Source organism: Rhamphochromis longiceps, linkage group LG3 (assembly GCF_057381845.1).
Source record: "Rhamphochromis longiceps isolate RC_006_pf linkage group LG3, R_longiceps_female_GT1.1, whole genome shotgun sequence".
NCBI classification, from domain to species: domain Eukaryota; kingdom Metazoa; phylum Chordata; class Actinopteri; order Cichliformes; family Cichlidae; genus Rhamphochromis; species Rhamphochromis longiceps.
Genome location: NC_140559.1, coordinates 71,666,512 through 71,693,489, shown reverse-complemented (window position 1 = coordinate 71,693,489; position 26,978 = coordinate 71,666,512). Strand labels below are relative to the sequence as shown.

At 43.0% G+C, this 26,978-nt stretch overlaps 2 protein-coding genes and 1 long non-coding RNA gene across 4 annotated transcripts in view; 1 reads left to right on the top strand and 2 right to left on the bottom strand.

The window, feature by feature from the left end:
• Positions 1 to 26,978, top strand: part of LOC146676653 (uncharacterized) — a 448,379-nt gene that overhangs the window by 84,815 nt on the left and 336,586 nt on the right. The window lies entirely within an intron of this gene.
• Positions 1,089 to 6,839, bottom strand: LOC146676670 (protein NLRC3-like). 2 transcript variants are annotated; one of them, XM_085402130.1, is made up of 4 exons: positions 6,612 to 6,839; positions 4,737 to 4,813; positions 2,793 to 4,620; positions 1,089 to 1,282 (listed from the first exon to the last, which is right to left on the bottom strand). In XM_085402130.1, exons 1-4 carry the CDS (start codon positions 6,719 to 6,721, stop codon positions 1,102 to 1,104), a joined length of 2,196 nt encoding a protein of 731 aa, XP_085258256.1. In that variant the 5' UTR covers positions 6,722 to 6,839; the 3' UTR covers positions 1,089 to 1,101. The 2 variants fall into 2 exon arrangements, with proteins under 2 accessions (XP_085258256.1, XP_085258257.1); XM_085402131.1 differs by lacking the exons at positions 1,089 to 1,282; positions 4,737 to 4,813; positions 6,612 to 6,839 and adding an exon at positions 2,027 to 2,090 and having other exon boundaries at positions 2,793 to 4,528.
• LOC146676669 (uncharacterized) lies at positions 12,840 to 15,086 on the bottom strand. Its single transcript, XM_085402153.1, has 7 exons — positions 15,051 to 15,086; positions 14,863 to 14,934; positions 14,644 to 14,762; positions 14,480 to 14,540; positions 14,271 to 14,365; positions 13,400 to 14,160; positions 12,840 to 13,342 (listed from the first exon to the last, which is right to left on the bottom strand). Exons 1-7 carry the CDS (start codon positions 15,084 to 15,086, stop codon positions 12,840 to 12,842), a joined length of 1,647 nt encoding a protein of 548 aa, XP_085258279.1.

Sequence of the window (26,978 nt, the reverse complement as noted above, 5' to 3'; positions counted from 1 at the left end):
TGTGCAGAAATGAAACTACACTAAGCTCAATTATGTGACAGACATTTCATCCCATGTCAGTTTGGCCTCATCCTGGGCCGGATTATCCAGCACACACTCTGACCACAGGCCCAGGGGCCACGCACAGCTGGGCTCCATCCAAGAGACAGCAAACAAACCAACACAATAATAAAAAGCACCATGTGATCTTCTTACATCTTCAAGACAAACATAGTAAAAACATGAGCATATTTGTTTCCTGATAAAATGATGTGACAGGTAGAACAGAGTAAAGTGGTGGTGTTACAGCCTTTCTCCCCTCTGCTGCCGAGGCGGTTAGTCTCTCCCAAACTCAGCTACAGGACTTCCAAATGAATGAAAGCAGCAGAAGTGGCTTTACAAATGAAAGAGGAAGAGGAGAAGAAGAGGAGAGGGAGGCCACCCTGACCATCACTCCAGCTGAAAACATCACACTTCCATTAAAGTTGGTGAGAAAATGTTGAGCAGGATGAGCTGCTGGCTAATCTGGAGGCTGTAGCAGCAGCTCACAGTCACAGTGGGTTTCCACTCATGAAAAAGCTCTGGCTGCTTCATTTCTCATCTCATATCAGAGACTTTAATGCTTCACTGAAGCTGTACTGTGATGCTTCCATATCCCAGTGAGGCCTCCATAATGATTTCAGCTGTTCTGTACACACACTGTGTGCCCTGTATGGCTCAAAGTCTCTGCAGCCTGTTTTTATCTGCTATCATCAGATCTTCATCATCCTCATTCACATCCCTCACACACTCTACAGCCTCATCAGCACTGACTTCATCTTCACTGACTGATGGAGCACAACATGAACCTGTGGAGGCTGAAACACTGTCCTGTCAAACATCTCCCCGTCACCACTCCACTTCTGTCAGCCTTTAAATGAACCCTGCTCAAGTCTGTCACTTCTGTTTGGAGCCAAAAGGAAAAACTGTTGTTCAGTCGTTTGGAAAGACAACATTTCTGAAAGCACTCAAACTTCTTCACATTTGTCTTCAGACACATCCTGAACATTTAGGAACTAAAGAAAGTTTCAAACATCAAAGACCTGAAATATAGAAAAACAACAACAGCCGCAGTCAGTGAACTCACCTCAGAGTCTCCAGTCGACAGTTTGGACTCTCCAGTCCAGCACACAGAAGCTTCACACCTGAATCCTGGAGGTCTTTATTTCCACTCATGTCCAGCTCTGTCAGATGGGAGGGGTTGGACTTCAGAGCTGAGGCCACAACTTCACAGTGAGACTCTGAGAGTTGACACCAAGTCAGTCTGTGATGATAGAAAATATAAAATGTGTTATTATAAAAGCAGAAAATCTGCATTATAAACACAGACTGAATGTATATGAAGACAAAACAGAGTGAGGTCATAATCTGATGAATCTGCTCTTCACATCTGTGCTTCAGCTCCTCTTACTGTGTTTGACATGACACAACGATTGAGTCTCTCTCAGACCTGCAGACTTTTAATGAGAATCTTTGTTTGGCTTTAATCTGCAGATGAAGGAGGAAGATGGTGTCACATTTAGGCTTCCATAATGTCCACAGTCTGTCACTGAGATCTGATCCAGAGTCAGAGTGAAGACACACATTTGGACTGTTTCCTGTTTTGACTCCAGAACATTTTGAATGAGTTCAGCTCAGTGAAGAGTTCCAGCTGGAAAGATGATCTCTGTTTGCTACCTGCTGTCAGGTACGACTGTTCACGTCCACACGCAGGAAAAACCTGCTGACTGTTACCAAACGGAGCAGAAATCTCATCACTGGACAATAATGATGAATGAACTGAGAGCTGCTGATATCAGATCTGATTTCAGGGGAACTAAACACAGAAATGATTGGCTCATTTGAGCTTTCTGAGCCATTATCTGCTGGTGTGTCGCTAGTTGGCAGAAAATGATTTGTATTCCTGTTCAGGGCTTCAGTGTTTATGAGTCCAGATCCAGGTGACAGCAAGTCAAAATGATGTTACCTGTCTGTGTCCAGCAGCAGCCTGTATTCACTTTGAATATTGTTATAACCTGACATGGATCAGTTTGTCTTTGATTGGTTTGTAAATGTCACTGTTTCCATTGGACCTGAGTGACGTACAAAGACAGAGAGGGAGAAAAAGGAGAGAGAGGATGGAGACAGCAAAGAGAGAGCAAACACAAACAGGTGAGAGTGGACAGGTGACCAAGGTCAGCAACCAATCAGAGAGCTTCTGTTTGACCCACAGTCACTGATGATGACTGCACATAACCAAGCAGTGTGTTACTCTGATATCAAATATGGATCCTGCTCTTATAATAATGATCATCAGATGATATTATTGTGTTATTTTGTAGCTGAATACGATGTTTGTGTGATTATCAGTGAAAGAAGCAGTGAGGAGGATGGAGAGAGAGAGAGGACAGAGGGTGAAGTTAGAAACACTAAAAGGATTTTTCATGGATTTCATGGATGATTTGAGTGATTTCCAGCAGGACACTTAAACATGTCAGTGGACGTCCTAAAGAACATATTCACTGATATGAAACGTGTCATTGAACAGGATTAATATCAGTGGAAACATGGTGGAAACAGCTGTGACTGCATGGATGTGACACACTTCAAATCTGTTCTCCACTCTTGGATTTGGGATCCATGGAGCTGCTGCTGAGTCTGTACAATAAAGGAATGGTGTGGAAGGTTGCAGCGTACGGACACAAACACTTTGTGGTTACAATCTGATTTTATTTTCAAAATTAAACTACTAACCTACACTGATCAATGATGTTAATGATCACATCTGGACTCACCCAGCCTTTCTGCAGTTCCTCACAGCTGGAATCAGTCTCAGTCGTCCCCGCTCTGATGTGTTGTACTTCTGCAGGTCCAACTCATCCAGAACCTCCTCTGACATCTGCAGCATGAAGGCCAGAGCTGAGCACTGGATCTCAGAGAGTAACTTCTTTGATCTGTTCTCTGACTTCAGGAACTCTTGGATCTCCTGATGTACTGAGAGGTGGTTCATCTCCATCAGACAGTGGAAGATGTTGATGCTTCTGTCAGGAGAGATTCCATCACTGTTCATCTCCTTCAGGTTGTTGATGACTCTCTGGATGGTTCCTGGACTGATCTCTGTCTGACCCAGCAGACCTACTAAGAGTCTCTGGTTGGACTCCAGACAGAGGCCATGAAGGAAGCGAACAAATAGGTCCAGGTGGCCATTTTTACTCTGGAGGGATTTCTCCATGGCTCTCCTCAGAAATACATCAAGTGATTGGAGATCATCGTCATCAAAAAGACTGGAAATCATCTTGATTAAAGATTTTGGTTTAAGGAAGTTCTTCAGCACCTCTGTCTTCCTGTTGGTGTGACAGTGGAACATGTAGACAGCAGCCAGAAACTCCTGAATGCTCAGATGAACAAAGCAGTAGACTGGTTTCTGGAAGATCACACACTCTCTTTTGAAGATCTCTGTACAAACTCCTGAGTACACCGAGGCCTCTGTCACATCCAGACCACACTGCTCCAGGTCTTCTTGGTAGAACATGATGTTTCCTTTCTCCAGATGTTCAAATGCCAGCCTCCCCAGCTTCAGAAGAACTTCCCTGTCAGCCTCCGTCAGCTCCTGTGGACTCGTCTCACGTCCCTCATGGTACTTGTTCTTCTTCCTCTTTGTCTGAACCAGCAGGAAGTGTGAGTACATGTCAGTCAGGGTCTTGGGCAGCTCTCCTCTCTGCTCTGTAGTCAACATGTGCTCCAGAACTGTAGCAGTGATCCAGCAGAAGACTGGGATACTACACATGATGTGGAGGCTCCTGGATGTCTTCATGTGGGAGATGATTCTGCTGGACAGCTCTTCATCACTGAATCTCCTCCTGAAGTACTCCTCCTTCTGGGCGTCAGTGAAGCCTCGTACTTCTGTTAGCCTGTCAACACATGTAGGAGGGATCTGATTGGCTGCTGCGGGTCGGGAAGTTATCCAGACGAGAGCCGAGGGAAGCAGATTCCCCTGGATGAGGTTTGTCAGCAGCTGGCTGACTGATGACTTCTGTGTGACATCAGACAGCAGCTTCCTGTTGGTGAAATCCAATGAAAGTCTGCTTTCATCCAGGCCGTCAAAGATGAACAAAAGCTGAGAGACAGCCAGCTTCTCTGCTGTGACCTTCTGTAATGTTGGATGGAAAACATGGAGCAGCTCCAGAAGACTGTACTGCTCATCTCTGATCAGGTTCAGCTCCCTGAATGAAAGCAGAACCACCACACTGACATGTTGGTTCTCCAAGCCCTCTGCCCAGTCCAGAGTGAACTTCTGCACTGAGAAGGTTTTTCCAACACCAGCCACGCCGTTGGTCAGAACCACTCTGACGGGTCTCTGTTGGTCAGGTAAGGCTTTAAAGATGTCCTGGCACCTGATTGGAGCGTCATGGAGGGCGTCCATCTTGGAAGCTGTCTCCAGCTGCCTCACCTCATGTTGGGTATGAACCTCTTCACTCTGTCCCTCTGTGATGTAGAGCTCAGTGTAGATCCTGTTGAGGAGGGTTCTACTTCCTGTTTCATCACTTCCTTCAGTCACACGTTCACATCTCCTCCTCAGACTGATCTTATGTTCATCTAAAACCTCCTGCAGACCAACATCTACTGAAAGAAAGAAAAACAATGAGACTAAAGAGAAAGAAAACTCTTCAATGTCTGAACAACACAAGAAGTCCAGTTTTCAGAAATAAGTCCATCAGCAGACAGATGTTCAGTCTTACTTTGTACACAGCTGCTCTGACTGGCTGTCTGCAGTCCAGCTGTGGTCCTGGATCTTTCTCCACACTGTGCAGAAGCTCTGATGGTGACACAGAAAAGTCACAGTGGAGATACTTCTGTCCACCTTTGATTAGACTCATTATAAAAAGGAAACAAAGTTTGAACACAGTCATGTTTCCAGTTCACTGACTTACATTTATTCCATGGACACTCACTCTAACCTGAAGCACAGCTACAACCCAACATTGTTGAGGCCTCATCTCCTCCTTTCCTGACTGTAGAGGTTAAATATGCAACAACCAACAAATAAAAGAATTTGGTTCATTTCAAAGAAATTCACACGGTGACCAAGTAAAGTAACCGTAGTAAAGGAGACAACATCCCGTTGATTGTGGGATTATTTGAAAGATTTGCTTTAGTCACGTCACCAAATGCAGTTGAACCACCCGTGGATCCATGTTTGACCATTCTACCACTCTGAGCTCTGCTTTTGAATCATTTTATTATTATCATCATTCATTTATTCATTCTTTGGAGGGGGGCTATTTCCTAATGCCGCCCTAATAAGCTGATGTTCAAGGGGAAATATAACAGAAACTCTTTCAGTGTTATTCATTAATAAATTAACAGATAAACTGTGAAGAAGAAAAAACTGAGATTTAAAGGAGAGAGTGAGAAACTTGATCATCCATCCTCATAATACATGTTTATCAGTATCTGCTGTGACCATACTGCAGTAATAACTACAAGTCTACATTTCTGTGACTGTTGATCAATCACAGCAGGAATCTGAGCTCATCTCTGCACACAGAGCAGCTTCAGCTCTGGGATAAACTGCTCGCTTCACGTCCTTCTCAGCTCACAGACACTCATCCTGATATTTTCCTTTAACATTTGATGGTATAATTCATCTGAGTTTACACTTTATCTGCATAAATACAGAAAAACAGACCCAAACACCAGAAACCATCAGTTTCACCATGTAGAATATATTGTTGTTTCCTTGCTTTTAATTCAGAGAAAAACTCTGATTTGGATTGTCTCTGTTCTCTTTGCCACAGCCCATCCTAGCAGCAGCTGAAGCAGCTGACTGTCACAACACTGAATAACACTTTAGGAGGAATTTCAGAGGTCAGTAAAGCTCCAGTTTCAACATCAGTTAATTAATCATAGTTCATCATAAATGTTAACCTGGCTGGCACACATGTTAATGTTAGCCATTTAAATATTAGCAGTTAGCTGAGGCCACAAGAAGAAGAGGCCCTAGAAGAACAATGGATGATAAGATTAGATTTTCAAGACTTGGCAGAGACGTGTTTTCCTTTACTGTCTCTTACAGAGGAGGGAGCAGATACCAAACGAGGTCACGGAGGTACGGGGAGGATTCGCAGCAGACAGCAAGACTGCCACGTCCATGCGAGAGAGCGATGGCTACGATAATCTCTGTTTTTGTCTCCCTGTATAATGTTGTACAGCCCATGTGAGGGTTATCCTCTCTGTGAACCAGATGCTTGATTTCACACAGAGGTCCACCAACTGAATTTGATCAGTTATGGAACGATTTACCTCGACAGGCTCCTTCACTCGCTGCTTTTAAACCTCCTTTAAAACACACTTTTACTCCCTGACCTTTGACCCAGTGTGACATGTTGACTCACTACCTCAGACAGCTTAAAATAGTCTTTTTGTTTTTTGGTGCTGCCTAAAAGAACCGTAAAATATTATGTTCATATATTTTTGTGCTACATCAGGAAACTCAAAAACATAGTTTGTAACATTTTAATCCTTATTTTTAAAACTGTTTTTGTCATTTTTCTTCTCCCATTGCATCAAAAATCATTATTTACACTGAATAAATGAGTCAGCAGCTCTCTTACATTGTTGCTGCAGGTTCATTACTGAAGTTTAGAGGTTTTCCTTTGGACCAGTCACTCCTTACAGACACACAGCTGGATGCTGCAGATCCTGCTCCATCCTCTTCCTCCATCTTCTTGATGTCAGGGTGGAGTTAGTCTGAGAGGCAAACACACACACTCAGAGGTGCTGTTGTACTGGAAGCATCACACTGACGGGTTTCTAAAGTTCTCATTGATCATTTCATGGAGTTTCTGTGGTAAACACTGTCCTGTGACGTATGTGTCATGGTGAGGGTCATGAGGGCTAACCAGCCCCACTCCTTACTCCTCATATTTCAGCCTGAAGCACAATAACAGCCTAAACCTAACCAGGAGGCTGTAACCTCAAAGGGACTTCATGGTTAGAAATAAAGGTTCAATGAAATGAAGCAGATCATAAAAACATGAGTTCCAACTTTAAAAGAAGCATCCACACGATGACGGCACAGCAAAGGAGCACTTTCTCTAACACACTGATTCAGTTCCACTGACACAAGGACACACACAGGAAGGCACACACACACAAGCCTTTATAAGAAACAACACAATCATCTGCGCTTGACTTGTCAATCCAAGTCCTTAGCCCATGAGCCCGCGGTATCAGACCACAGATATTCCCTTACTTTGAAAAAATGAAGCCAGTTTTCAGAACAGACCTGATGTTTATGCTACAGCCTGTTTACCAATATAATCAATATCAGATATCAGAGCAACAGAAACCTCGGTGATCAGGACGCTGGGACTGAGAACAGGAAGTGGCTCAAACGTCACAGTTTCATAACGTCACCCTGAACTCCACTCACGGAGTTTCTGTCGCCATTGTAGTTTTTAAAGTCCCGTGATAAAGGCGGGTCTTTCTGTGAATCCGCACGCTCATTGGCTAATAGCTCGAGATTGACACCTCGTTATCCAATGAGCGTGCGGGAACTTCCGACATAAAGTTGTTTCCTTTGAAAAACCAAAGTCTGATTATTTTTGCCTCCACTGACGGAGCCTGTTGTTCCCGCCACAGAGACACAGTAATGTCAGAGCGGTGTTAACACTCACCCTGCCTCAGCACAGCTCTCACTCTCCTCCTGCTCTCTCACACTAAACGGAGGCTCAGCTAAACTCACTTCCTCTCTACTTACAGGAAACCAGCGCTCAGAGGAGCCGACCGGCCTCACATTTCACCCACAGACACGAACAGCGTGGAATTATTTTATGTCATAAGAAGAAACATATTCATGTTAACACTCACCTGCCTCAGCTCCACCTTCCTCCTCCTGCTGCTCTGAACGGAGGCTCAATGCTTTCACTTTCACTGCTGCTCCCTAAACACAGAGGATGCTGGGACTTGTAGTTGTTTCCTTCCGGTGCGGTCTTCCTCTTTGTTTGTTTGTGTTTGTGTTCAAGTTATTTCGATCATGTAAACATAGGGTTGCCAACTCCATGAGAAATAAATAAGGGACACCTCGTGGCCAGGGCCGGGCGACCCAGTTGTCTTCACCCTTCCCAGTGTGGTGAATTTTTTAGCTCTTTTTTTGTGTGTGAAATTATTTTTTAACCATTTGACTTGAATTTGATTTAAGCAGATGCATATTCTTTGTGACATGAACACATGAAAATCATTTAGCCATTTATTTTTAGCTCAAAATGACAACATTAACACAGTAAAACAGGTCTCTTTCTTAAGCAGAAGCCTGTCATGCTTAACTTTTGAGAATATAAGTAAATCTTTCTTTAAAAGAACTCTGTCCTGCTTAACTTAAAATTATATAAATTAATAGAAAACAATAGAAAGAAAAATATTCTTGTAACAGTGCACATTTAGTGCATTTAGTACAATTGGCTTCAGTAGAGGCATTATTTCAGCTTTTGCTCCCGTTTGTAAACCCGCTTGAGTACGCATCATAACTCATCATCATTATTCATGTATTACTTTTATGTATTAGTCATCTATTTGTTGTAATCATCTATCCTTGCAGTTGTTTATTACACAAAATAAATTATATTATCCCACTTCTGGCCACATAGCGCTGATATTCACTGCACATGCCCATATTAACCTTAACCAGAGGGTTTAAAAAAAGAGACAGTGTTTACATACCATATCTGCTTCTGCCGTGGCCTGGTGGACAAAAAATTGGTTTAGGGTTCCCCGAGCTTTCACGTCCCTCATGTTCTTCATGTGCCCACCACTAGAAGCTGCCTATGGAAAAAGTGCACCGGCACACAGTGCAGTGTGCTTTATAGGTGTTATCGTGCACTTTTCCAGCCAGGTGTTTTCCTTTTCCCATTCCTCCCTGTACTTTTGCAGCCTTTTTTTTCTTTCTCTGAGGGGAACAAACATTGCTCGCTCGTGAGCGTGTCGCCACAGCCGCTCACACTGCTCACACGCAAACACGTAAACGTCGGTGAAAAAGACGGTGCAGCACGGCTGTGCAGCGTGTGATCTGGACACAAGCGATGGAGGCACAACTTGTAGAACTTTGGAAAGCTCATCCGAGCCTTTTCGATGTGGCCTCACAAAATTATCACGACCACAACAACCGTGAAAATAGTTGGATTTACATTGCTGCTCAATCACAGCTGCCTGATCAATGTTTTTCATTAGCAATTTAGCAAAGTTGATGGTGGTGGTGTGTCTGTGTGAGAGAAAGACAGAGAGAGAGAGCGACAGATTTTCTGTTATAACCTTCATTATATGGAGGCACAGTGTGCGCACTCAGGTCGCATCAGAGCATCGGGCGGTATAGTGTGAGACCTGCATCGTGACCTACCAACTGCGAGCCAATCGTGCAGTTTGAAAATTGCAGTGTTTGCCCAGCTTTAGGTGTACTCTCGTCCAAGACTTGCAGCACAGTGTCGGCGTTTGTTTCCCTGTTGGCCAGGACTGGCCTGGGACAGAAAATCGGGCATTTTGACTAGAGACCGGCCCCCCAGGTATTAAAGCCATAAAGCCTTTGAATGAAAACAAACACTGTTGTGACAGTGATGTACAGTCTTGTTGGTATATGTATGATTTCTATACATTTTACATCAGATAAAAACTTTGGTTGTAAGATTCAGATAATTATTTAATAACAGTGAGACATTTTAAATGAGAATAAGAAAGAAAAATGGTAAAATGGTCTGTATTTGTAAAGCACTTTACTTGGTCCTAAGGACCCCAAAGCGCTTTACACTATACACAATCATCCACCCATTCACACACACATTCATACACTAGAAAAGTATTTCTTTGTGCCCCCCTTTCCCTGTTAATGCCCTACCTGGCCCCCTGGCAACACTTTGCTAGACCCGCCTGTTGTGGAAGTTTTCCATTTAAATAAAGCCTGCAGACGAGCGGTGAGCGGTAGCTAACATTCTTTAATCAAAACACACAAAGAACAGACAACCAAGATTGATGGAGAGCCTACATGACCACGGGGCAGGGTCAGCAGAGTCTCCCTGAGCCTAGCATGGCTCTCAGTTAAATACCTTCTCCAGGAACAAAAGGCAGTACACAGCTGTTTCACACCTTAACACTAGAATTACTGAGCCTTTTTTTTCCCTGGTGCGAGTCCCTACTACTAGATTTACTAGCCCTGCGCAAATTTGCGTAAATTCCACTGGCACTGCGTTGTCTTTACAGTCCCTGGCACAGCAGCTGCAGCAGCTTCAGCAGCCTGCGTCTGTGCTAATATTTCCTTGTGCTACATGAATCGGCAACGAAGTTCCTGAGCTAGAAGACTCAGAAACAATCTTCTTTTGCCTGTCCACCCTGTACATGCCTTGTACAAAATGTAGGCATTCACCGCTAACAGGTCCAGCATATTGTAGAAAACCGCTACTGACCACCTGCATGTTGCTGCTCTTATGGAATACATCCGCACAAGTTGAGTAAGTTCACGCCAGACTTTATTCACCGTGCCCCATAACGGCGTTTTGCGCTGCAGCAGTCTGTGCGACAGTGACAGTGAAGTAAAGAAATTGTCTGTTGTGACGTTTCTCCCATCATCCAAAAACGGCTCCATCAGTTTCATGACCACGTTCTTGATCCCAAATTTGTCTGGCTTGGCTGCGATACACTGTGTGAATGGACAACGAACCTTGGTAGGGAACAGCTGTTCATCTATGGTCATGTGTTCTCCTGGAGTGAAACTCTTAGCACAGTTCTTGTTGAAGCGTGTCCAGATGTCGGAGATCGCCGCAAATTTATCTGTTTTCACCCGTTCTGCCCGCGTGTCCCTGTCATCAAATCGAAGGTGTTGCATAATTGAAATGAATCTATCTCGGGGCATTGTCTCTTTGATTACTGGCACCAGAAATCTTTCTGACCAGCAATCCACAATGGCACCAACAGGACACATGATTGCTCTTACAAACAGGATTGAAATGAATGCCATCAGTTCATGAACTGACAAATTCCAGTCCGGCTCTATTCTGTGGGCTTGATGGACCGTACACTCCCTGATGGTCTGCAGCATTCCCACGTCTAACAGGCAAAGGAAGCTTTGGAGCACACTTGTAATCTTGCGCTGTCGGAAGATAAACAAATAGAGAATGGTAAATTTACATGAACCTCACTCTAAATGGGTTTATATAAATATCATATCTACTATGGCAGTGACAAACCTTAGCAGACTCTGTGGGTCCAGCTTGCGCAGTGAAGCACGAACGATTTGCTACTGCACTGGGCATTGCAATGTCCTCCTCTACAGTGCCGTCTTTTGCCGTGTGGCTCTGGCTGGGCTTCCCAGTACCACGGGGCCTCTTCTGTGGAGGCATGTTGGGTTCTTGTTCCGTCTCCTTTTCAGATTCTTCTGAGGAGGTATCAGTGGCCTGCTGGACAAATGAAACCTCTCCTCCATCAGAATCTGCTTCGTCCATTTTCTGAAGCAAAGCCAAAGCCTGTTGCGCGGAGAGGTTCTTCCTGCGTGGCAGTGATACGGAGGCCATCCTGATGTGCGTTCTCAGAAATGCGAACAAGAAATGATTCTCCCGTCTGGGTCGGTCTGCTTTTATGCACAGCACTGTGCTGTAGTCAAGCAATGCCACTCCCTCACATACACAGTGACAATGGAACAATGGAAGATCTGTGCTGAGACTCAAGGAAGGTGTGAATGTGTGTCTTTTATATTTGCAGGTCAGTCAATGTGTGGGATATTTTGTATAGATACGGCAGGCATTTCTGAAAGTCGTAACACAGAGGTTTGGCCTGACTTGGATCTGAGCAACTCTGAGTGAGCAAATGCAAATGTGCCAGGCCTCAAGGATAATGGGTGGTTTGCACAACAAAAGCTGGAGGAGAAATGAGCTGACGACCTGTGAAAATCTCAGCAGGGGTGATTAACACCTCGGGACTTGCACCAGAAAATAAAAAAGCCAGTAATTCTAGGGGGTGTTGGGTTTAGGGAAGTTACGCAAATTTGTGCAGGTTTAGTAAATCTAGTGATAAATACGTGGTAGAAATCCCAAAAGGGTGATTCTGTTCATCTGGACGTAGCATTTTCAACGGGAGAAACGCCTCCTGAACTGAATTGTCTCAGTTGATGGCCATGCGGTTGGCCTCCTGAACTGTTTCTTTGGACTGTTTTTCCTCCTCTTCTGAGTTTTCCTTCCTGGAGCTCCAGCACCCACCCAGGTTTGGTGGAAATGTTCTAATTTTAAGAGTTTGATTGCAAAAGAATAAACTGCTGATGTCCGCAGAAGTTTTTAACTTTGGTTGAAAGGACAAACTATGAAAAATAATAGACCTTTGAGGATTTGAGCATACAAACATTATGCAAAGTTCCTCTTAATTGTAAAACACAAATCTGAGGATGTTGGAAGACATGTGTGGTTCTCATCAGCTTTGTGGCATGTAGATGCTCCTTTTATTAATATTCCTAAGTCCGGAAGAATACTCATAAACACTGAGGTCCTGCTATGTGCCAATGTGTATCTGGGCCATTACTAAACAAAGATGTGAAGCAATGTTAATAATTGTTGGTAACTTTTTTTTCATTTCCAGGTTTCAGTTACTGCTGTTGATATGTTAAGAGTAAGAATAAGTTCAGATTCTCTTAAAGATAACAACACTAATATGTTAACAATTGTTGGACTTGTGGAGGTATTTTGAGAACCCTTATAAACATCTGAAGGAAAAATATTCTTTAATCATAGATGCAGACTCATGGAAAAAATATTGATTAATCATTTTATTTGATTTTGTAGAGTTGGAACAAACAGATTGGATTCTCAAAATCAGTCAGTTTCTTGGGGTCTGAAGCAACAACAGAACAGGGCTCTGAATTTTTGGCAGAAGCCCTTTTTTTTCTTCTTTTTCTCCTTTTTCTCCTTGATTTTAATGTTGTCAGACTTCTCTGAATTATTAGTAAAAGAGACAACTGGCTCAGACATGGATAGACATACAGAAGGGAGTTCCTCACTAGGAAGATCATCGGACGTTGCCAGACTTTCAGAAGCAGGCTCTTTAGTAGGAAGAACATCAGCCTTTGATGAACTTTCAAAAAGAGGTTCGGAAGTAGGAAGAACATCTGACTTCAGAACACTTTCCCAAGCAGGTTCTTGAGGTTCTTTAGGAGGAACAACATCTGGCTTCAGCAGATTTTTACAAGCAGGCTCTTTAGTCGGAAGAACATCAGCCTTTGTTGAACTTTCAAAAGGAGGTTCGGAAGTAAGAAGAACATCTGACTTTAGAACACGTTCAGGAGCAGGTTCGTGTGGTTCTTTAGTAGGAAGAACACCTGACTTCAGAACACATTCACGATCAGGTTCTTGTGGTTCTTTAGTAGGAAGAACACCTGACTTCAGAACACTTTCACAAGCAGGTTCTTGTGGTTCTTTAGTAGGGAGAATATCTGACTTCAGAACACGTTCACGATCAGGTCCTTTTGGTTCTTTAGTAGGAACAACATCTGACTTCAGCAGATTTTCATGAGCAGATTCTTTAGCTGGAAGAACATCAGCCTTTGTTGAACTTTTGGAAGGAGGTTCGTGAGTGGAAAAAATATCAGCAATTCGTGAACTTTCAACTGGAGGTTGGGAAGTGGGAAGAACATCTGACTTCAGCAGACCTTCAGGATGAGGTTCTTTAGTTGGAAGAACATCAGACACTACTGGACTTTCACAAGGGGGCTGGAAGATCTGGCATATGCTCGTCTTTGCTACATCAGAAATTGCCCTGAGTAGTCCTGGTGCAAAGTTTGCAATGTGGCTCAGCAGAATCTTTTCTGAATATTTCTCTCTGACTTCAGACAGGATACTTTGCACCATGTCATCTCTGATGGACCTTGAGAAGATGGCCTGGTTTTCCGTTGTTAGGAGAGATTTGGACACTCGATCCAAAGTGGCCTTTGTCACACTGGTGGAGAGGATGCTCAATTTTTGGGAGGACATGTTCAGTAGGGGGTAAGAAGGAAGCTTCCAGAAGCCATGCAGGACACGGGGAACCACCTCTATCACCACGTCTGTTGCAGTGAACAGTTTGGAGGTTTGTGCGTCCTGCTGCCTCTCTTTAAGGAGGTCAATGTACTTCCTGACATTGCTGAGGAGCTTAGGTGTTCTGCAGAATAAAGTTATAAGAATGATCTTTTACACCTATTTAAAAAAATAACAGAAATTTTGAAATACTGTAGCTGGACTGTTAATGATTTTATGTCAGAGGTGACTCACTGAAATTTAGGAGGTATGGCCTCTGGAAATTCCAGCAGCATCCGGGCTTGAAACTCGATGTCCCTCATTTTATTTATTGTGTTCACTGCCCACACCTGAAACAGAAAGCATGTTTACATTGCAGTTTTGTTGAGAGGTTATGTGATTGTAGTAAAAAAAAAAAAAAGATCTCCAAATGACTAAAACTCTTGTGAGTTTTCTAGTCTTACCAGTTTCAGAAGAGGTTTGGCTTCTGTTTCTTCCAAACCCTCCAATTCAAACTCCCAAAGTCTTCAAAAGAAAACAAAAGAGAGGTTTTCTCTCAGCATTTACACTTCAGCACAAACAGTTTCAGGTGTGAGGTGGATGGTCTGTAGGTGTCACAGTAACTCACTGCTCTCTGACTGTCTCTTTGCTCCTCTCCACCAAAAGATCTCCCATATCTTCTGCAGTGAGGCTTGATGGTATTTGGTTTTCCTTCTGAAGTCTGAGGAATTCCATCATCATTGCAATCTAAAAATAAAAGGAGACATTTAATCAGCATCAGTCCCAGGTCTTCAGAAATCACCTGACATTTTATCTCAGTTTTGGTTTGGATGGATCTGGGTCTTACCTGAGCCCTGTAACCTGGTAGATACCAGCAGATCTCCACAGCTGTGTTATATATGGGTGTGTTGAACAGCACCTGTCAAAGAAATAAGAAATTACTCATTGTAACTTAAATTGATTCTCAGTTTGTCAGCTTTTTAAAACTACATCAAATTCTTCAAAAATGCAGTAAAAACAAAAAGTGTCACATACCCTGATGGGTTTGTAGATCCCTTTACTGGCTTCCATTAAAACGCTGCTGTTCTATCACAGTTGGGGAAGAGAAACTTTCCAAAACTCTTCAAAACTTGTGTAAGATCAAATGTAGATATGAAAATACTCCTGATTTGATGGTTTTTCTTGCACAGATGAGCTCTTTTTCAAGTCTGATGCAGATTTAAAAATACACAATTCTAAAACAGTCACCATGGAAACATTTGATCCCTGCTTTATGTCATTAAATTAAAAGAAAACACTCTATTTTACACCACATTACACTATATGTTGTTCATTATATAAGTAAATAAGGGTAGGCTACAGCCGTCCTTAGGTCACTCCTGTGAAAAGATGCATACAAACTGGTGAATCAGAAAAGAAAGAAAGCCAACCTGCAGCATTATGTCCTTTTATGTTATTTCAATTCACTTCAGTTTTATTGATACAGCACCAAATCACAACAACAGTCGGCTCAAGGTGCTTTACTTTGTAAGGTAGACTCTAAAATAATATACACAAGGAGAAAAACCCAACAATCATATGACCCCCTATGAGCAAGCACATTGGCGACAGTGGAAAAAAACTCCCTTTTAACAGGGAGGAAGCGCCGGCAGTAACAGGCTCAGTGAGGGGCGGCCATCTGCCAGGAGTGGTTGGGGTGAGAGAACGAAGATGGGACAAGAGGCATGCTGTGGAAGAGAGACAGAGATTAATAACAAGTGTGATTCAATGCAGAGAGGTCTATTAACACATAGTGAGGGAGAAAGTCTCTGTCTGCTTTTCCTAATGCTGAGGTGAGGAGGACTATTAGCCAATATAAAGGCGACACTGGCGACCCGAGTGTGGAAACAAATGGTTTGCACAAGAAGCGGTCACTGAGCGATCAAAGCTTATTTACCACACATCAAAAATCAAGGCAGAGTAGAAGCGGGTGGATCGATTTTTAATGAATTTTAAAATTATGTTTGTTTTTCTTATTCTTGAAAAAAAGATCATTTAACCTCGCATTTGTTTCCCTTTTTATACACTACACTTATGTGTTTTTTCTTATTTATGTCTATATTGTTTAGTTAAACAGATGACAGTTTTCCCCTTTTTACTACTTTTTGAACTCTATGCTGATGTTTAAAGATTTTATTATTACTAAATAATGTTTTTAGCAATTAGGTGAAAATAAATACCAGATGAAACGATATTCTCTTCTGTTATCTTTTATTATTTGTTACTTGAATCAGTATCCGCGCTGCACACAATCAAAGTTATTTTCAAAACATGCAGAAACAGGTCTTATTTTGTTAACAAAATGACAAACCATTGCATCGTTACAAACAAGGTTATCACTGTACATATTAATTAGTCTTGAATAAGACGCTCCTTTTTGGACATGATATAGAAAAAGCACACAGTGTTGTCCGCAGGTTACCGAAAAGTCCTTCTGAACCTGTCTCCCAGAATACAATATCCGAGCGGTGTTTTTAAAAGAAAAACTTTTATCTCGGGTGAAAACGTATCAGGTGAGTTACCGAAGCTGTCAAAAAAGTGCCCTTGCTTGTCTTTTGTGATATTGAACGCCAACCAGTGCTTCCCAGGTAAGTCTGATGGATCTGTATTCACAATGCCCATGCATGGATATCTGATGGGCTTTGTTGGCAGCTGGTCACATGCTAAGACGCCTAGAAGATGAGCCCTGTTACTAATCCTTTTAACAATGCTGGTTAGTTCTATTGTATTCATTTTGAATCTTTAGTAGTCGTCCAGCAGCACTTGTCTCATATTAGATATTTGGATGACTGAATCAAATACAGAGTAACACACCAGGTTCATTGTTCGGGGTAGCGGATTTCTGAAACGGGTTTCCAGCTTCACGCTCCCTGTTTGAACTAACGATACGTTCCCTGAATGTCCTTCATCAGCTTCCAGATTGAAACAGGAATTGTTTGGCCAGATACGACTGTCCATCAGCGTATAAACACATGAGTTCTATATCACAGTTTTAAAATTAAATGGATTACGTGTAAAAGAACCAGGATAAGCTTCGTTATCCACGAAGGCGATGATGACAAATTTAGGCAACCTGCCCATAAATAAATTAGTTGATATTCTTGCCCCAGCAGGTGTGGAGAAGGTCTTTAAAGAAACTCTGTCTACAGCATATTTTGCATTTGCATGATGCAGCGCCTTGCCGTGTGCCAGCCTGACACTTGGTGAGACACTGATTCTTTTCACAAATAAGCTGGCAGAGACGATTTTAACTTTATACGCGGTGTTAGCTCCAGTCATGAGAGCAAATTCGTCTTTAGAGCGCACAAATTTCAGCGACAGATTGATTCCATTAAGTAATAATTTTTCTTGAAAAAACAGGTCTGCGTGTACTGGAGCAATCAATTCAACAATACTGCTATTCGCTGTATAAGTACCTCTGGTCACCAGACCCTGGCTCTCCCCTTCTATACATGTATCATTCATGTGCGAGGCTGTGTCTGTACAGAATAAAGCGCTGCTGAACTGTGTGTCTAAAGTCTGCTTATTATAATTGATAAGACATTCTATTATGCCTCTGTATGGATACGTGTTGGATGATTGGCTGATCAAGCGATCCCCCAAATTTACATCTACCTGACTAAATAAGGTGCAACCTGGATAATTAACAAGTCCCACGTTTGCATCCCTGCCTAAGTTTGTGCCGTCAGCATCTGTGATTCTTACTCGTGTGTAGATATAGGAATCGTTTAGATCCAGGTAATCCTCTCCGGACGATGAGATTTAAACTCGATTGGACCTCCGTCTGTGATTGCAGAAACTGGTGGAATTTCAATAAAGGTCGTTTTCTCTATGGACGTTTGTGTGTATGGGACAGTAAAAAGATCGAGCTCTGTTTTTAGACATTCTCTGATTGGTTGTGTAACAGAGCCATTTAGAAGATGTCACATGCTGTAGTTTTTGAACGACTGGTTCTGGGTCTTTTCACTCCGCGTGGTTGTCTCCGTTTGGTGGCTTTCCTGGCAGGTTTTGTCGTTTTACGCTTTTTAGGCGGCGGCGTATCACGCATGCGTGCAGTGGGAGGGGTCTTAGAAGGTTTGGGTGTATACACATACAAGCTGTTGCCATCCTGCTCAGTAGATGTTGGCTTGGTTATGTTGGATATCACATCAGACACTATGCCTGATGCTGCTGTTTTTAGGTGGGGTTTGACTATGCTGACTCCTTTTTTAAACAACGGTACAGCAATTCTAAACAGGCTGCGGAACAAACCTCCCAGACCTGCGCCACATTGCGTGCTGGTCCCAATATAACCATTCAATTCGCCACCAGCCTGATTTAAATAATATCTTACATATTTTGCTTCATCTGTGTTGTAGACAGACATCCTTATTTTTTAAAAATGGTGTCTTATGGGTCGGAAGTTGAACTTGACAAACACCTTCCTGTATAAAAAGGGTATGTGTTGATTTTGGTCGTCTTTCAAATCAATTTCTATGTCATCGATTAAGGATTTCGAGACTGGTGTGTAGTGTGGGCTGTCAAATTGAAGAATGGCTCCCCGACGGTCATCGTCTGTTATATTTATTGCTCTTAATAGCTGCGCATGGGCGTCACCCACAAGCTGGTAATCAACGATATCTGCATAAATAAAAATGTTCTATTTTCCGCCGTATACGTCTGCAGGATGTGGTGCGTATGTGTTTTTATAAAGAAGTACAAACGGGTCTTCTGATTTGAATCCTAAGATTCCTGCCAGTCTCCCTCTAAATGTGAGAACTGTGCCCCTAGGGCCCATAACACTAACATAGTTACTAACTTCACTGTATGTGTTTTAATGTCGGTGTTATGTTTTAATGTTTTATTATCTGCGCCACAGATGCATAATGCCCCACAGACAGCTCAATCACGGTTATGGACAATGCTCCATCTTTGACTGGATCATAAATTTCCACTCGCGAATCTGATTGTGGAAAAGACAACCATAGTCTTGGGTATTGAAATTCTATAACACCGACCTCATACGGTTCATTTAAAACAACAGGTTTTGCTAGCTTTGTTCTAAAATTAGATTTCTTATTGCCTGGATAAACATGTGCTGAAGCATTCGAGAAGAGGCTCACATAAAAGCCTGCGTTGTTGTTGTTCGTTTTATCCATTCCTTCCTTCCTTTATCAGTCTTTGTCTAGTGCAGAATGAAAGTATGCAGAGCTGCGGCGTCTCTGTTAATCACACTTCAACGATGTCTTTTTCAGGGATCCATGATTTTCAAATGAGAAGGCCAACCGAGCCATTTGACCAGCGCTAACTTTTTTCGGTCCTCTTTTTTCTGCCAAGTATTTTCTCTATTTGAAACCTTTTGTTTTTGTCAATAGTCACCTGCTGTGTATTCATAAATTACACCTTTCACTGCAGCTCCTGTGAGATCCTCTAGTTTGTATACGGGAGGGTCTCTTCCTAAACGCTCCTTTATGGTAAAGTACTCGTCTGTGTAGGTCTGATGGTAACCCTTTCAGAATATGCCTCGTAGTTTAGATATTCTCTCTGTATCGCCCACATTAAATTTAAAAGTCACCGGTTTTTGGGGTTTCATTTTGTACAGGGTGTTAAAGACTGCTTTCTCATTATCTTTGCACACCTCGGTGGGGTCATTTTGATAGAGCTGTGATAAGACAGGTTATAGGACTGTACAAGATCTTGGATCACATTAACATATCTTGGCGAGTTAACTGATGTTAAGTATTTCCACATTTTCCCCTTTAAGGTGCGGTTAAAACGCTCTACCACACATGATTTCATTTCACTAAAGGTTGAAAAATGTGTGATGTTATGCTGCTCCATTAGTTTTTTAAATGTTTATTATAAAATTCCTTCCCTAAATCTGTTTGGAGTTTTTCAGGCACACGGCCCTCTCTCAGAATATCACCAAAAGCCTCAGCAACAGCCTGTCCTGTCTTGGTTTCAAGGCACCTAACCCATGCATACCTAGAAAACACATCTATGCATGTCAATAAGTACCTAACATTATCATCATCCGCAGAATATTCACGCATGTCAACCAAATCAGCTTGAAACTGTTTGTCAGTCCCGTTAACCAAAACTCTATTTCTGTATCCTTGCATTTCTGTATCCTTGCATTTCTGTGTCCTCTATCCTTGCAGGTTTATGAAGAGTATATGTGTCATCTCCTTTTAAAAACGCTCCACGTCAGGTAATGACGGCTTTAAGCCTGTTGCCTCACTGACAGCGATACGGAGCTTCTTTACACTTCCTAAACCCCCTGGGTGTGCAGGGTTGTGATATATTTTTCTCAGCGTGTTTTTCATAATCACTTTGACCAAACACAAACACAAATGACCAGAAAAAAGTGTTAGCATACGTTTTTATTTCATTTTCTGTGTAGTGCACAGTAAGGTTTTTATAACAGATGTACATTAAATCTTGTGTCTCCCAGACCAGTAGTTTCCAATCATGTGGAGCAGCGCTGATTTAACTCCGCGGGTGTGATGATTGGTATTTAGCAGGTATCCGACATTCTCATCAGTGGTGCAAACAATGTGCGGCACTGATCTCAGTTCACACAGAAGACGCTCTGCAGTGCTGATGATTTGTGCTTCAGCCTCACTGACACTGTATGAGCAAACAAACAGACGGATGGCCGGGATGAATCGGGGCGTCCGGAGCTTTTCCATCACCTCATCATAGCAGGTCTCGAAGAAAAACACAGGCAGCTCAAACAGGCAACTGTGTTGTAACTGGCTGGGGTGACCGGATTGGCATCCATAACATATCTCCTGCACATACTCATTCAGTGCCGTCGACAGCAGGTGGAAGGTTGCGAGTTTAATGTTGGGTTCCGTTTCCTCAGACGGGTGTGATCCTGCAGAGTCCTGTGAGCATCCTGGAGAGGGGGGCGGAGTCGGTGGGGTCTGGTGTTAGAGTGAATTGTTAAATGTTTGTCATTTTTATGTTTACCATTTGTACATTGTTTTAACTCTGATGAAAGAAATTCCACTGTCCTTCCCCCCAGATTCTCGAGGATCAAGGTGGGGGGCTGTAGTCTTTTATCACAGACACATCCTTGTGCTTCTTTTGATGTAACCTTCCTGCGTTTATGACCCTTTGGTCAGCAGGAGGTCTGACTGACACACACACACACACACACACACACACACACACACACACACACACACTGCCTTGTCTGGGCGTGGCTTTGTTCTGACGTGTTTTGTGTGAACGGTCTCTCAATAAAGGCAGCAGGAGGAGGAGGATCTAGAGGTCATTTTCATGGTGGCCTCCCTTGCGCAAATAATCGATCGATCGACTGTCTTGTTTTCTTCATGATGAATAAGTCTCTAGACTTCGCGGGGCTTGTGGAAACACAGATCCAACATCTGGATTAGCAGTGCTGGAGGGGGAGACTCTGAGCGGTCCACAACATGGCAGATGTTGTCTGTAAAAGAAATCCACACATTGCATTTTTAAAAAAAATATCGGGTTTAATGCCAACGTCTCTCACACAGAGACAACCTACCATTTGGGTTTTTTTTGTTTTTTTCTGTCCTCAGGGTTTTTGGCCTCAACATGGCAGAAGGTAAACCAATCTTCGGGCCATGTGCGAGCCGATCATATATACAAGACGCGTCCTAATATTCTCATAAGAAGAGTTGTTTGTATGTGCTAAAAAAACAAGCCTCAGAATGAAAACAAAATGAGGCTAATTAGTTCTTTGCCTTATATAGTGTACAAAGGTTGCAGCCTTGTTCTATCATGGAAATGTTAGTAGACTCCTATGACTCACAGAACATTTGAGCCGACCTGGTTTTCCATTTTAGGATGAAACCTCTTCTCACCCACACTCTGCTATTCATCTCTGTTTTTATGTTGCGGCTTTTGAGCCGGGTCGTAACACTGAAGATTACAAAGATCAACATTAAGACCAGTCTGTGCATTCAAAGCAGTGACAGAAAAGAGTGTGGGGCATTAACCCCCACTCACTGAAATGGCATCCAAGATGCCTTCATAACTTTAAGAAAAGGAAAGAAAAAAGGCAATAAAATGTAACTCTAGGAATCACTCATTTCATCCACCTTTGCCACCATTTTCCACATTAATTAGAAGATGAAATGAATCGATTAGCTCAAAGAAATTCCACTGCAGACGAGTGTTTTGGTGGTTAACCCTTGGTAAGTCCTAAAAAAAAAAAAAAAAGTACCCCTTATGAAGACCTAGAGCCAAAAATCGACCACGCCATAAAAAGTGCTATAAAAAGATTATACATTAATATTTTTCCACTTTAAATTAGCCAATATTTTAGACCTACTTCTCCTTGAAATATTCATATAAAGTTTTAATTATATTTCGCGATTTTAACCTTTTATATCCCGGTTTTGTCACATGAGCACACTGCCTTTTTTGGCAAAAAAAATGAAAAAATGAAATATTTTCCATAAAATACATTTGAAAGTTATATTTTATTGTACTTTTAATTAGGCCTTTGGATGGTCTAAAAATTACTACTGACCTTCATTTTGATCGGCCGTTAGTTTTTTTTGCAGGAGAACGTTTTTCACTCTTGCCCCAATAAATGCATATTACCTTGTTGCCATCTAAAATCAAATAAAAAGCATTATGTAAATAAAAATACAAGATCAGTTTGAACCAAATAAACATTTATTTTTCAACAATGAACAAGAACATGTATATGGTAAATGTAATTATGTATATTGTTGTTGGGAATGGGGAAATGTATGAGAGAGAAAGAGAGTGTGAGAAAGTGAGAAAGCAGTGAGAGGGTGGGGGGCGTGTGTGTGGCTGGGGGGTAAATGTCTTGCTCAGGTAGAGCAGTGGCTGCAGACAAATTTGCTGTGGGCTCGGCAGCTGAATTTTCCACATTTGCTGCATGTGTTTCCCACTCGCCTCCTTTTCCCAACACAGAGCTCACAGAGCTTCCTGCCCTTGGGATTTGTCACTCCAGAGGGGCCTGCAGCAGCACCATCCTGCGCATCTCTTACTAACTCAGCAGCGGCTGATGAGCGGGGAAGACGCTGTCTTTGTGACAAATGGGGCGTGATCAGGCCTTCTCCCACCTCTTCAATGAACATCCTCCTCCTGTGTGGCTTCTGCTGATGCCAGGCCTGATCCACAGAGGTCCACAGCATGAAGGCGTTGTAGAGGGAGACGTCTATGATGTGATGAAAAAGGGCCATTGGCCATCGATTGGTCCGTCTCCTGCAGGAGTAGGTGCCGACAACCTAACAAAAAAAAAACATAACAAAAAAAAAAAACAACATAAAACCTCTGTATATTTTACACAAGAATATATGAAGAAAAATGAATAAAGGTGTGCGTAACTGATGCGTAATGACACCCACCTTATCAAGGTTGTCGACACCTCCTTTGCATCGATTGTAGTCTGTGATGATCGCTGGCTTTTTTCTCTCGTCATCGCTGACCTCCGGCCTGCGATGTTTCGTGCTCAATAAAAGCACATTCCTGCCCCGTCGGGGAATGTACGACACTAGGGTCTGTTTCGCTGAAAAGGCAAAGATCGAGGAGTAGACGGCTCTCCCTCTCATCTGGCGCAAAACGGGTGGGATTCCTTTTTTGTTCTGGCGGATTGTGCCGACCAGAGCCATTTTATTTTTGAGGAGTTCCTCTGCCAGTTCAGATGAGGTGAAAAAAATTGTCGACTGTGACGACATGCCCATGGAGCCCGTCAGTCATCTGCTGGACGACCCTCATCCCCTGGTTTACCTCGGCCGGTTCGCCCGCTGCTCTCCCGGTGTAAACCTGCAGCCGCCAGGCGTATGATGTCTTGACATCGCATGCTGCCCAGACCTTTATGCCGCATTTCGCAGGCTTTTTGGGGATATACTGGCGGAAACTGCACCTTCCCTTGAACGGTACCAGCTGCTCATCCACCGTAAGGTCCCGGTCTGGACTAAACAACATCCCCAGGCGGTGTGCCCACATGTCCCATATCTGCCGAATGGGAGCCAATTTGTCCGCACGTCGTGCAGGTCGGGTGAGTTTGTCATCAAATCGGAGCGCTCTGGTTATGTGACAAAATCTTTTCTCAGCCACTGAGGCACGGAAAATCTTCCTTCCCGTTTTCTCACTCCAAAGGCTGGCGATGGCCTCGTGCTTTGACCGGTATACACCGGACAAAATTAGCAGCCCCACATAAGCGAGCATTTCGTTGCTATCTAAATCTCTCCAGAATGAGATGTAGCGTCTGCCCTGAAGGTTTGTCATTGCAACTATATGCTGTATAATCCCATCAGTTATGTACAACCTGAAGCTGGAGAGTGGGTCCGTAATTCGGGCTACGGCGTAGTGGGTCGGTCCCGGAATAAGCCCCGTGGGTGCTGCGACGTAGCGCAGCGTCTCGGCGTTTGTTGCGGACCATTTCTTCCCATCTTTGGAGGTCCACGCCGCTGCTTCCTCCGGCGTCCTCCCCTCGTTCTCATCTTCAGAAGAAAAATCAGAGGACGACTCCTGGTGATCAGTGTCGAGAGACGAATCATCCGTGTCACCCCCGGAATCAGAGTCACTCTCGGCAGATGAAGAGGAGAGATCCTCGCTGTCAGAGCGCATCAGGATGTCCACTACTTCCTCGGTACCGTGCCATCGTGAAAATGCCTACTCCCGCGCTACGGCTTATTCTTATAACCTCTCCTGCCTGCACCTGCATAAACAAGCTGAGGTTGGCGACAAAATAAAGTCTAATTTGTTTTTTATTCTTGTTTTCATGTTAGATTTGTTTGCATTGCAGGGTGTACTTCAAAGAGGGAAGGCTTTTATCTAAACTTAGAATGAGACAGACACAATTTTTTTTCTTTTAGGCAGAGAGACCTTTATTTTATTTATTTTTAAATATAAAGGTCAAAATGCACCCTCTAACAGCCCTAAGGGCAGAAAATGGTCCCGAACGAGCAGCGGGCCAAGCTGCTGCTGCACTCGGGGAATGAGTCTGCCTTTCCCGGGTGTATGTCTCGAGCAGCCCGCTGGAAAAGGTCTATGTTCCAGCAGGCGTCACATGCGGAACAAGGGCGCCACCCGGTGGCCAAATAAAAAAAATTACAATTCTAAGGCCCCTTGTCCAACACGGAACCGAAACAGAAGCCATCACCCATACGTTAATGGTAATAATTCTGCAGTGAAAAATAGCGTTTATAATGGGTTTCAATGGGGCGATTTATGGCTCTAGGACCTCATGTGGATGGCGGTTTGTAGCTTAGCCACTTTAAGCTAATCTAATAAACGGAGACTGCAATTCTAAAGAAAAAAAAAAAAAGGGTCGGAAGGTTTGGCTATATTCTATTCAACACAGTGAAAATGGCCTAATATTAAAAAACGCTGGGGATGAAAAATGGCTGTAGGTCCTACTGAGGGTTAAACTGCAAAGCAAGCCACGCACATGGTGCAGGCCACTTCTGTGGGCTCTATCAGGGATTTATGTGACTAGTCGACTAATTGTCACTAGTCTGTATCAGACTTACCAGTCGTTCAATCTAATTGTTAAAATTTCAATTGATGCCCAATGCTGGTACATTGTGTTCTAAATGTTAGGCAGCGATCTGCCACCAGATGGTGCACTGTTGTTGAGAAACACCATAAATCTATTAATCTACCCTGATCTTCTTGTTAACACTGAGATCGCAGATACACGCAGAGGAAATTAGTTTCCTGAGAGGTGGAAAACCTCTCCTTTAGGAGAGCAGTTAAGTCAATGGGGGAGGGGCTCAGAGTAGAGTCACTACTCCTTCACATCAAAAGGTGACAGCCACCTTGGCCAGGAGGCTGTTCCAGCTGGGCACGTCCTACCAGTAGGAGGCCCCAGCATCCTTGGTCATGCTAGCCAGTTTACATCTATCAGCTGTGGTCAGGAGTAGTCCTTCCTGCTGCCCCCACAACCTGACTAGAAAACAGCTGTATAATGTATTACCTGAATCATTCTCGCCACACTTAGACGTACTTTTAGATTCTCAAATGATTGTCATATTTTAATAGAACATCTTTTGTAGTAATGCATTTTCATTTGCATTTAACAGAATGTGATGAATGGTTTAAGATACCTCTGCGTCTAGTTTGACAGTTTCTATTAATCAGTTCTGAAAATCAACTCAATATCTGAATGTTCCTTAGTTTTACATTAGTTGGTTAGTCTAATTATTTCCCCCTCGATTAGTCGACTAGTAAATAAGACGCCAGGAACATCCCTACTCTTCAGACAAAATGTGAGTGTGAATTACATACCAAGGTATTAAAATGGATATGGAGTATGGCTTTGGTTTACCATAAACAGCTGATGTAAGGACATCATTAATGTACTCTGTCCAATGAACACTGGAAACAAGACTGCACTGACCTTGCTGGCAAACCTCAATGAGTTCAGAGTTTCCCCAAAGCTGTCGGGCTCCGGAGCAATGTTAACAAACATCAAGCTGCAAATAAAGACATCCAAAATTAGTGCCAAAGAATAAACAGTCACAATCTGAAGTGATGAGATCAAACGCTGTTAAATATTTTTTGGGGATAAATTCCTTCAGTTTTATGTGTCGTCATTATAAAGATTTGTGATGTCAACAAACTCACGTTTTGCCGTTTCCCCCCCAAACATCCCTGAAGGAGGTACGTGAGCTTCGAGTTCCTGTAAGCTACGTAAGTCTCCTGGAACACAAAGGCCAAAAAAATCATTAATACTGTAAATGTAAAGAAAGCAGGTGTGACATCTAAGACTACAGAAACTGCAGCTGCAGACCTTTTTGGCCAGAGCGGCGATAACGACGCCCAGGTTGGACAGTGAGCTGTTGATGGCGGTCATCTCTTTGAAACGGTCACCCTGAGACTGGCTCTTCACCATTCGCTCACTGCCAGCCAAGTCCACCAGGCACAGAGTGGCTACACACACAGAGAAAACCAACTCTTATAGGAAGAAGT